Consider the following 10,988-nt stretch of genomic DNA (forward strand, 5'->3'; position numbering starts at 1 on the left):
ACTTTGGTGCCTGCTTTTCTAATCCTGCATTGTGCAGTTTGTTGCATATCAATAGGCGCTGCGTGCCTAGAATGCAACAGGCACGCATGGCATAGGCCGCATAGCCTACCCACTTTGTTTACTCAAATCCTCTGCCATGTTGAATTCTTCAATTGAAGTTGCACGTCATGGTGTCTGCTGAATCCCAACTCATGGACCCAATGCTGCTAATTACGCGCAGTTAATTTTTAAAATTTAATTATAAATAATTGTGCACGCTATTGCCATGATCAAATGGTATACTTACATTTTTTTAAGTTGTATTTTTTTAATGTTCTAAACCTTGACCTAGCAGGATTGGTCGGACCAATTTATGGATCAATTGTTTTATATTAAATCTATTTTTATATTATCTTTAACATAAAAATAAATGTATAGTGTACACTATATGGATGAAAATAATAATTTTATCATAAGACAATTTTAATTAAAAATTATATACAAGCTGGTCCAATTGATTTCTATCAAGCTCCACTTTGGTTGTTGCTCCATAGCAAAGGCTAGTCTATCTTTGGTTCTACCGATTATATTTTCTATGATTTTTTTGTTTAAAAAAATTTTTGATTGTTAAAATTGTTTAATTTAAGCCTCTTTTGTTTTCACGTAATTGATTTTGAACGGAAGTCTTAAGCAAAATTTACAATATTTTATGTGACAGTTTTCCTTTATCAATATTTTTTCGGTTCATTGGAGGCCTACGTTGGACCTAAGTTGCAAAATGAAAATCCACATTCCTTCCTGCCTCTTCTAGGATTTGATATTTATCAATTATATCACACATGTTTAATGGTTAATTATCAAATAGTTAAAGTGATTTAAGATTTACTTCGTATGTAGTGGTTATAATTGAAGGTAAAATGAAATAAAAAATCATGCTAAATTTATTTTCATCCTGTTTTGAACAAATTTAAGAAGCGCATTCATTCCTTGTTTGACATCTAACATAGTGATACTAATTTTTATTATTTTGTTCTGAAACAAAAGAAGTCCGTTGGAGCACTATGCCCTTGGCAGATATTTATGGCAAAAAGAGTGCTCCATATTTACGGCATTGCTTGTGTCCTTGTGCGTGTGTGTGTGTGTGTGTGTATTTTTGTGTCTAAATAATGCATTTGGGTTGTGTTTGGTTGGAAAAGGAAAATAGTTTTCATGAAATATATTTTTCTCAGAAATTATTTTCCATGAAGAACATTTTTCACTGTTTGGCTACATCCAAAAAGATTATTAGAACAGGCCATAAAACTAAAATATGTGAAAAAAAATTAAGTTAAACATCTTTTCCCCCATTGCATTGATGGAAAATTTTCAAATCAAGTCAAGTAAATGATGATGAGAGCGAAGACAACAATGACTAGGACGATGCCATTGTTTGGCTTGTTTGGCGAAACACCAGATGCTTCAAGAGATGATAAGGTGTAGGAGGCCTCCACCCAACCCCACCCCAAAACACCCTAACCCACCCTCACAGCACAAATGTTGCAGTCAAATCAATTTCAAGGTGTGTTCAGTGAGCAGTTGTTGGCTTTTTGATTGTTGCAGGGACAAAATAAGAATCAAGAGATGAGAAAAGCGGACCCTATGAACAGCATCACCAACCACATGAACAGAATCAACCAACCCCTCCAGACCCTATGAACAGCATCACCAACCACATGAACAGAATCAACCAACCTCTCCAGCAATCTCTTTTTCATGATCTCATTGCACCAAGAGGGGTTCTATTTGTACTCAAGCTTAAATGTCCAAATAATTTCATACACAACAAATGTGGGATAAGGGCTACACAAGAGCAGGCACAGGCACAGCCCTATAAGTATAGTATCAGAGCGTCACAAGTTTGATTCCTAGCACCACAGAAATTCCAAGAGGAAATTACAGGGCAAGTTTTGACAATAATTGGCTCACATGGTGGAATCACGAGGCATGGGTTAAGTAATAGTCGGAAACACGCCACGTGGACTGCTGTGGCTTAAAGAATTTGGGTTACACCTCTCACTATAAGCTATAATTTTTGGTTCAGTGGCAAACACTCAGTCCTACATCACCTTTTATGAGCAATGTCGAGAATCTGCTTTGATCTGGACAAATAAGACAGAAGATGCCATCACCATCAGGGCTCTCAGCAGGTAATCTCCTTTGAAAATTCCATGTGAACTGCAGTTGGCACTTGGAACCATCAAATAAAGCCAAGCTTACACAGAAAGTTTTGTACATGAACCAGGATTTCCAAAAGCAAAATGTCAGCTGGGCTGCCTAGAGTTTGGACAAATGGCTTTGCAGTGGTACTAGTCTACCACCCTGTACCTGCAAGTTTAAAAATCCGAGTCCCAAATTTATTTTTTTTCACTCCATATACGCTTCCTATTACTATTTTGGGGAGACTGAAACAGGGGAAAGGCTGCTTCAAGGAAGAATGACTTATGCTGGCTTCTAGATTGAGTTCTCCTTTGATAGGTGAAAGTAAACGTACACCCTCTAATAGGATATTTCTTTCCAAACCACCAATTTACCATTTTGGGCAGGCTACAGAGGCAGACATTTAGGTACGGACAGACTTGTAACTCTTCAATTATTGAATTTCCAGGTTCATCTCATCCAAGCAATATGTCAAAACTCCTAGACAAATTATGTGTCAATGTTTTATGATGGGAGGTTAGAGGTTATTATTCTCTCTTAATAACTTCCCACCCTTCCAGGCTGTCGGGGGGGGGGGGGGGGATGAAGAGAGTTGAAGTAAAAAGGTGGTTGGACAAGTAACCCTTGAATAGTTTCTACTTTAGATCCAGCATTTCTCCTTTTAACTTCATCAAAAGGGTACACTTCTAATGATGACTCATTCACTAGTATTGCTAAAAGCTGTCAAACTGAAGCTGACAATAATATTCATCACAGAGAAAAACTAAAAACCACATCATCAGACAGATCATAATGTGCAGTTCATTGCACAGCCCACACTTGTTCTTCACTCTACTCAATTACCCGAAAACTATAAGCCAATACTTTGGTTTGTGGTACTTTTAGCAGCGACTATAACATAAATGCCCCAAAGACCTCTATGTACCATCAAATTTCAGAGTTCAATAAAATTATTATTTTTTGAACTCAAAAGAAAATTGAACTGTAGCAGGCCAAAGTGTCTTTCTAAGGGAAAGAGAGAAATGGAACTGCTCCTCCACGAGCCCCCAGAGAACAGTCCTTCTGAACTAGTCACAAAAAAAGTTTCAAAGTCCTTCCCACCTCCCGCCCCACCCCCAGGAAGAGGGGGGGGGGGGGGGGGGGGGGTGGTGGGTTTCAGTATCTAAATGTCTCCATAAGGGTAGGATTACCATGCCCAGGAAGTTGCAATTATGGTTTTGCAAATTCTAGTTCTTGATTCACCCATCTGACCTATCAAAATGCTTCCTTTCAAGATTTCTCTTAACAAGAAGAAATCACCAATTTTACAAGCTGGATTTCTGGACATTTATGCCTAAACTTGTTATAAAAGCTAATTAAAAAGTCCATTATTGAATTATGACCTGTGTAGCTTGGCTTTAGCCCAATGGTTCCCGCCCCTCCACCGGTTATGAGCCTGTGGAAGTTGGTGGCGGTTCCAATTCTGCAAGTGGTTCAAATTCTGCAAGTGGAAATTCAGTGCTTGGTGATAGCATGATACAAATGGTTGGGTAGTACTATGAGCCTCGCCTTTTAGGGCATGGAGATAGGCACACTTCAAAAGGGAGCAAAAAAAGGAAGAAGGCTGCTTCCCATTGGATACAAGTTATCTCAATAAAGATCTACCTTCCCAAATGAAATGAAGGGAAAGGAAAAGAAGAAAAAAGTCTTTAAAAGTAAATTCCAAGGATCTCTTACAATCTCTTACTGGCCAGTCTGGCCTTAGGGGTCCCATGGTACACTTGCTGCACCCATTGTGGGAAGCGGTTGCATCAAAGTCCCCACTAGGCTACCTCTGTCTCTGTCACCCTCTACCACTCCCACTATGGAATAAGGAAAATAAAAATTAAATGAAAACAAAAAAAAATTGTTCCATTCTAACTTCTTCTATCAATAACTTAAAAAATGAACATCCTTGGAGTTGCTGGAAAGAAACATCATTCAGATCCACCATGGTTCTGGTTCGTTAGTAGGTTAAGTGGGGTTCAGGATTCAGTCTGAGACTTCAGGTGCAGTCAAAAATAAAAAAATAAAAAAAAAATAAAGAAATGTCATTTAGAGGCTTATTAAATTTGTACTACAACAGTTCAGCCTAGAATTTAAGACTAATGAGTTATGCTTCATTGACTGGAACCATGCACAAGTTTGAGATTGGTCTTGGCTTCAGTTCCTGAGATTCAATAGCTCACCACAAAGCCTTAGTTGCCCTCAACTCATCCATCCAGTCATAGATGTCGCATCAAGAAGGAAATAATTAGGCTTCCATTCTGCGGGTCCCTGTCACTTTGCACGCAAGATTCTGTTCAACAAGTGTTTACCATCTCTCCATGTTTCCAAGCGTTTTCCCATTTTTAAGTGGGAACAAATGGATATGACCACAAAATAGTACATCGATGACCACAATTCAAAGTATGTTATAAAACAGCGAGGATGATTCTATTGGAGTTCAAATCACAGAGTGATGAAAATACATAGGTGCACAACATGTGTCCCCATTTAAACACATTCTTGTACACAACCCAAACAATGATGAATAAATATTAGGAATTAATTTGGGAGAGAAACCTACCACCAACTAGAATTTCACTATAGACTCTGTTTGCTTGGATAAGCACCTAGTTGCTTCATCTGCCAGCTTTCATGAGGAGCAACATGTTCATGGGAAGGAGAGTATTGCTGCAAAGTTACAAAATAAGAAACAAAATTATTTAGGGCTTGTTTAGTTGAGGAAAACATTCTCATTGTCCATTTTCAGATTTCTAAATAATTAGAAAAAAACCACCGTGTTTTCCAACTTTCCTATACAAATTTGGAGAACTGGGAAACAAGATTGTATTTTTGTAATTATTTGGAAAACTGGAAATGAAAAATAAAGCAGTATTTTCACAAGTGAACAGGGCCTTAGATTTTGGATATGGAGAGGATCCGGTTATTTAGTTTAATATTTCATTTTCTGTACTCTTGACAGCAAGTGATAGGCAGCCATGTCATTGGGCATAAGGAAATTCCCACTTCCAATCTCATACAAGGTTTCTTTTTTCACCACATGCATTTCCATTTGCTACCTCATTAAACAACCTAATTTGATTCTAAAGAGGCCACACCATTCTCCTTTAATTCCGAAAGTCCAGCACTTATATGGGAACTGATTCAGGCAAGATGTTCCCACTATTTTCATCCAGAGGCAAGTGAAATGCATCCACAATGAATAAGCATTATAGCCTCTCAAAGCCAATCTTGCGTTCATGCCATTTTTCCAAGAAAATATTTTCCTTCAACTAAACCAACTAAGCCAAAGCAGGGGGTAAATTAAGAAGAAGAATTAAGGCCAGTATAGGTCTATACCTCCATCTTCAGCAAGAGTTCTTTGGCTGTTGGAGCAGATACAACTATGTGTCGTGCACCTGGCTTGATGAAACCTTCCTCAACACCATTGTCAAATAATGCAAGCAAAGAATTATAATATCCATCAACATTTAGCAGACCAACCTGTACACAACTAAACTAAATTACAAATTTGAATCCATCTGAATTGAAACTTCAGGATTAAGATTGATAAGATACTGGTTTTTTATGGATTCCAAGTTGTGACCACGTTATCATTTCCAACAGCTCTTCCATGGTTCCATACCCTCCTGAGACAATTAAAAACTCAATCAATATAAGTGGAAAGAATAAATAATTAAAAAATCTTTCATTTTGCATGTCTATAAAAGATGTCCGCTTCTGTTATCGAGGACCAAAACTTTCCACGAAATTACCAGGAAGAGCAATAAATGCATCGGCTTCTCGAGCCATTTCTGCTTTGCGCTCGTGCATGTCTGAAACAATTCTCACTTGTCCGACCATTTGACCAGATATCTGTCAATTTTGCCTATGTTAACAACTTAACTATAGCCAATTGATCACATTTAGTCCATAGATTGCAATAATTAAGCCCTACACTGTAGAGAGTCAAAATAATATAATAGATAGTAGTTTTCGTTCCTTAAGTCATCCCCATTAAAAATTATAACATTTGCACAAAACAGAAATAACCAAGGGAGCATACATTTTGTGCCTTTATGTCCAGAAAATATTACAGACACGTAATATAACCAAGACCAACTTGGAACCCAAAATGTTTTGGTTTGTTGGATGGGAACAGGATCATGGCACAGTACATGTTCTAAAATGTTGTACACTAGCGTATGCTTCTATACACACACACACAGATTTTCTATTTAAGAGAGGGGTCAAGGCATTTCTAAAATTAAAAGAGATTTTCTTTGGTAAAGTGGACTAATAATGGCTATGAAAGAAAAATGTGGTAATTCTCTATTTTTATAACAAACATGTTAATATATTGGTCAAAGAAAAATATGAAGTTAAAATTTGGATTGCTAGATTTAGTGTCCATAACAAAAATGTACCATGTTTTAGAATGTTCGTACCAACTCACAATTCAATAGGATATTAGCATTTTCTGGTAATTAAGCTCTAACATTCATCAGCTTGAATTAGAGATAAGAATAAAATTAATCTTAAATAAAAGAGCTTCATGTATCAGACTATCAATTCTAAGGATTCTGACAGTGTTTCAACAGATAATGGTTTGAGACAATCTGAACAAGAAAGAAACAGCAATACATATTAGGAGCATGGATTACCTCCAGAGGCATGAGTGCTTTCGGAATCACACTGCATGTGTAGAGCAATCAAGAACTTGATCATATAAAGTAGCCAAGAAACAGCCAGCTTGTATTCATGAACATATTTACATTATTTATAGAACAACACAAGCAATACGCAGATCAAAGTATGTTCGAATGATTACCCAAGAACATTGCAACCTGCATCATACATTCTCTGGGAAATCAAACCCATCAAACCAACACTTCCCCCACCATACACCAAGTCTATCTCCCTCTTCACCTGCAATCCCAATCTATAAAACTATAAACAGAAGCTGCAAAAGTCTTCTCAGGGACAAATGTATTGAGCATTCAATCAAACAACCAAGAACAGCCTCATTATCAAACAGAATAAACAAAGTTCAAATTCCAAAGCCTATTCAGTGACTCATCACAGACAAAATCATTCAAACGTCAATCCCTTGATATGTACCAGAAACCAAAACATAAGAATAACCCCATTTTGAAAAACAGAAGAAAATCCAGGTAAGTACATCAAAAACCCATTTCGCAGCTCGTTAAATTAAGTACAAAATATGAACAATCGTTCATGTTTGAAAGCCAAAATAGCCTTGTAATCACAAACGAGGGACCCATATGACGACTCCTCAGGATGAATACAAAATCATAAAATAGAAGTTCATGTTTTGAGACCCAAATCCGAAACTTTATTAGAAAACACGCAACGCATTCTTATTAATCAAGGGAAGCGGCTAAAGAAGAGGGTGTAACCAAACAAACCAGTTCATTCCCCAATTCAAGTGCAGCCTCACTGAAAACTTCTCTGTTGCCAGAGTTGCTCCCACAGAAGACACAAACCCTCTTGAATTTGCATCTCTTGTCAACTTCCATTGCTTTAAATTCAATCTCAAACCATTACAAAAGAAACAAACTTTATTGGTAATCTACACTTTACTCGATCCTCAGTACCCAGATTTAGAAAAATCAAAAGCAGAAAATCAGAAAAAAACAAGACCCAGTTCCGCAAAAGATAATCTGGGTGCGTGTAGAATTGATGAACATTAAGCAATGGGGATTGGATGTCAAAGAAACTCGGAGGGGCTTATATATTTGGTGGAGAGAACACAACTACTCAAGCAGCCCCGCATGCTACATCGCCTTTCCAATCCAACGTGCCCCTGTCGGCTTTAAGATTCTCTAATTAAAAAATTAGGATAGTTGAACACACAATCCCTGTGCAAGCACAATACTCTAAACAGTCCTAAAATGAGTTAAAGATAAATATTAAAAAAATACTTAAGAAGTGGTTAAGTGGGTTTAAACGATTAATTAATGACGTTTTTCTTTCTATTATTTTGTCCTACTACTTTCTTTCCTTAAAATATAAGAGAATGTATTTAGTAAGAGAGACCAAAATATCTTTTTATTTTTGAGTCTTTTTCTGAAGATAAATAAATACTTACAAACAATATATAAAGATATTTTTTTAGTCAAAAAGAATATTCCTTTAATGCTTTCATTTATTTTTTTGGACGAATCTTTTCTATGTGTTACTTGTAGATCTAACATATCTTTATGATTTTTGTGTATCATTCACGAACATAAAACGAAACTCATGATTTTTCCTAATTTTTTAGTCCGGGGTTTTGTAGTAATTATAGTTTAATTGTTATAGACCATGGTTTTAAATGAATAATCATAGTTAAATCGTATATTTATGATTAGTCTTTACCTATACCAGTGAGAGATGATATCAATAATTTTGAGTTTTTTTTTACATTAATGCCCCTACTTTTCGACATATTTATATGTTATCTCCTAATTTTGCTACTTTTATGCTCATTAATTTGCTCCATAGTTATTCTGGACACAACTTACAACTGCAAATAATATTTAAAAAAAGCGTTACAAATTTTTCTTCTTGTCATAGATAATACTACATTCCCTCACAGCCTCACAATTTTTAAACCCCAGATATTTAACACCACAAAAATAACAAGTTCTAATCATTGAAATATATATATTAGTTTGGAGTTAAACGCACAATAAAATAATTTCTCCACTTTAAAAGTATGTATCTCACAATTAACAATTACACCTATAACTTTTTTTCTTAGTACCCAAAACGAATTGGATGAGTAGTGATAAATTTGATGAAAAAATGAAAAAAAAAAAAAACAATAATAATTATATAGTGCAATTTACAACAACATCCCTAAATTTCAACTTAATTTTGATTTGGTCCTCTAATTTGAATCACTTTAAGCACTCCTAATTTGATGATTAAACTTTCAATTTGTACAGCAAGTTACTCCCCATCGTCACTTTGACATCATGTCCTACAATGAAGAATGAAAGGAAAAGGCCCACATGCTTCATGTGGCTAAGCATAGGCCCCAATTGGGTACTATGTTAGGTTGTCTTTCCACTTCAACAATGCAACTTGAGGCTATTTCCCAAGCCTACGTTACACCCATTGGCAACTTTCTCCATGATGGATTTTGATTTACAGAATTAATTAATTTTTTTTTATAAATTATACTTTTAAAAATGAGACAATATTTTTTATTTGATTTGCATTGTAAAGTTTTAATAAATATACACATGATGCTTATATAAGTGTTTAATTAATAAGCACTTTAATTGGTATTTAAAAAAATTATCATTATGTCATTGTTTTGTGTATGAATAATTATAATATATAAAGAATAACTAAACTTTCAAGAATGTGTGTCAAACTAAATCAGTGTCTATTTGGTTAATCCAGATGAAACACCCCTTAAAATGTGTAGCGAGATGGTATTGATAGATAGAAATGGTAGTGGTATTGGATTTTATGCTTGTTCTATGTTATAGGTGTGGGGATTGGAGTCTTGTTGCACAAGGGAGTGCCCTACGAAATAAACAGTTTGTAAGAGTTGTAGAAGAAAGGAGAAATAAGGAGTGAACAGTTTCAGATTAGAAAAAAGAAGGAAAAGATAAAGAGAATAAGAGTAAGGACAGAGAATAGTAGGAGATAGCGGGAGAGAGAGAGATAAAATGATAATATGGTTGATTGTATTAGTACTGGTTGATTCAAAAGATTTGTTGAAGGTATTTATAAGATTAATATTGAAATTATTATATCCATTCCTAAATCAATCCTGGAGTTACAAACATATTAGAATATGTGGCTCATATTGAGTAGAATACATGCACAGGGAAAGCATGGTGAAGCAAGAACAAGGAAGTTGATTTGCAGGAGGAAACTGTCGATAATTCGATCTAGGAAGATAACCGTCGATGGTTTTCCTGAACTGTCGACTGTTTTAGTAATAGTGTTTCAGGTTCGACATTAAATTATCGACGGTTTGCTGAAACCATCGACGGTCTTGTTTGGCGCTGATTATGAATTTTGAATCGGGAAGATCAGTAGATTGGGGATTTCGGAGGATTTTCCTCTAGGCATTGTTATAGCTATACTATAAGAACTTTTCTAATAATTTTGTGCACATAGGGTTAGCATATAAACAATATTTTAACCCTTGTTTGATATGATAGTGAAAAATCAACCGTTTGCTCCCATGGACGTAAGCACATTGCCGAACCACGCAATCTCTTATATCATTGATTATTTGCTTTCCTTAATTATTTGTGTGATTGACTGTTTCTGTATTATTCATTGTTGATTGCTGCATTGCACAATTTGATTCAATTTGTGTTTCCGCTGCGCATTGGTAATCTTTGCACAACAAATTAGTATAAGAGCTATTGGTTGCAATGGCTAAGATTTCTTCAGCAAAGTTTGACATTGTCAAGTTTGATAGATCCAGAAATTTTGGACTTTGGCAGAGGATGGTTAAGGACTTGTTGGTACAGCAAGGTATGGTGAATGCATTATACGAGAGGCAGCTGGAAGGCATAGACGACATGAGTTGGAAGGAATTAAAAGCAAAGGTTGTGGCAATTATCAGGCTTTCTCTGGCTGATGACGTGATGTATCACTTCATGGATGAGGAATCGCTAGTAGCAGTTTGGTTGAAACTGGAGAGCCGCTATATGTTCAAGTCATTGAAAAAAAATTTGTATCTTAAGCAAAAATTGTATGGGTTTAAGATGGCAGAGGGTTCACATTTGAATCAACACATCAACATATTCAATTAGATCATTAGTGATCTGAAG

General features: G+C 35.7%; 1 protein-coding gene across 2 annotated transcripts; it reads right to left on the reverse strand.

Moving 5' to 3' along the window:
• Positions 1-4,223: 4,223 nt before the first annotated feature.
• On the reverse strand, positions 4,224-8,095 carry LOC131150841 (cytokinin riboside 5'-monophosphate phosphoribohydrolase LOG8). Of its 2 annotated transcripts, XM_058101847.1 has the most exons (8): positions 7,608-8,074; positions 7,010-7,107; positions 6,843-6,873; positions 5,955-6,054; positions 5,758-5,828; positions 5,539-5,682; positions 4,763-4,869; positions 4,224-4,470 (listed from the first exon to the last, which is right to left on the reverse strand). In XM_058101847.1, the coding sequence occupies exons 1-7, from the start codon at positions 7,716-7,718 to the stop codon at positions 4,780-4,782; spliced, it is 645 nt and encodes a 214-aa protein (XP_057957830.1). In that variant the 5' UTR covers positions 7,719-8,074; the 3' UTR covers positions 4,224-4,470; positions 4,763-4,779. The 2 variants fall into 2 exon arrangements, with proteins under 2 accessions (XP_057957830.1, XP_057957829.1); XM_058101846.1 differs by lacking the exon at positions 4,224-4,470 and having other exon boundaries at positions 4,588-4,869; positions 7,608-8,095.
• Between the last annotated feature and the right edge of the window lie 2,893 nt (positions 8,096-10,988).

Source organism: Malania oleifera, chromosome 3 (genome assembly GCF_029873635.1).
Source record: "Malania oleifera isolate guangnan ecotype guangnan chromosome 3, ASM2987363v1, whole genome shotgun sequence".
NCBI lineage: Eukaryota > Viridiplantae > Streptophyta > Magnoliopsida > Santalales > Ximeniaceae > Malania > Malania oleifera.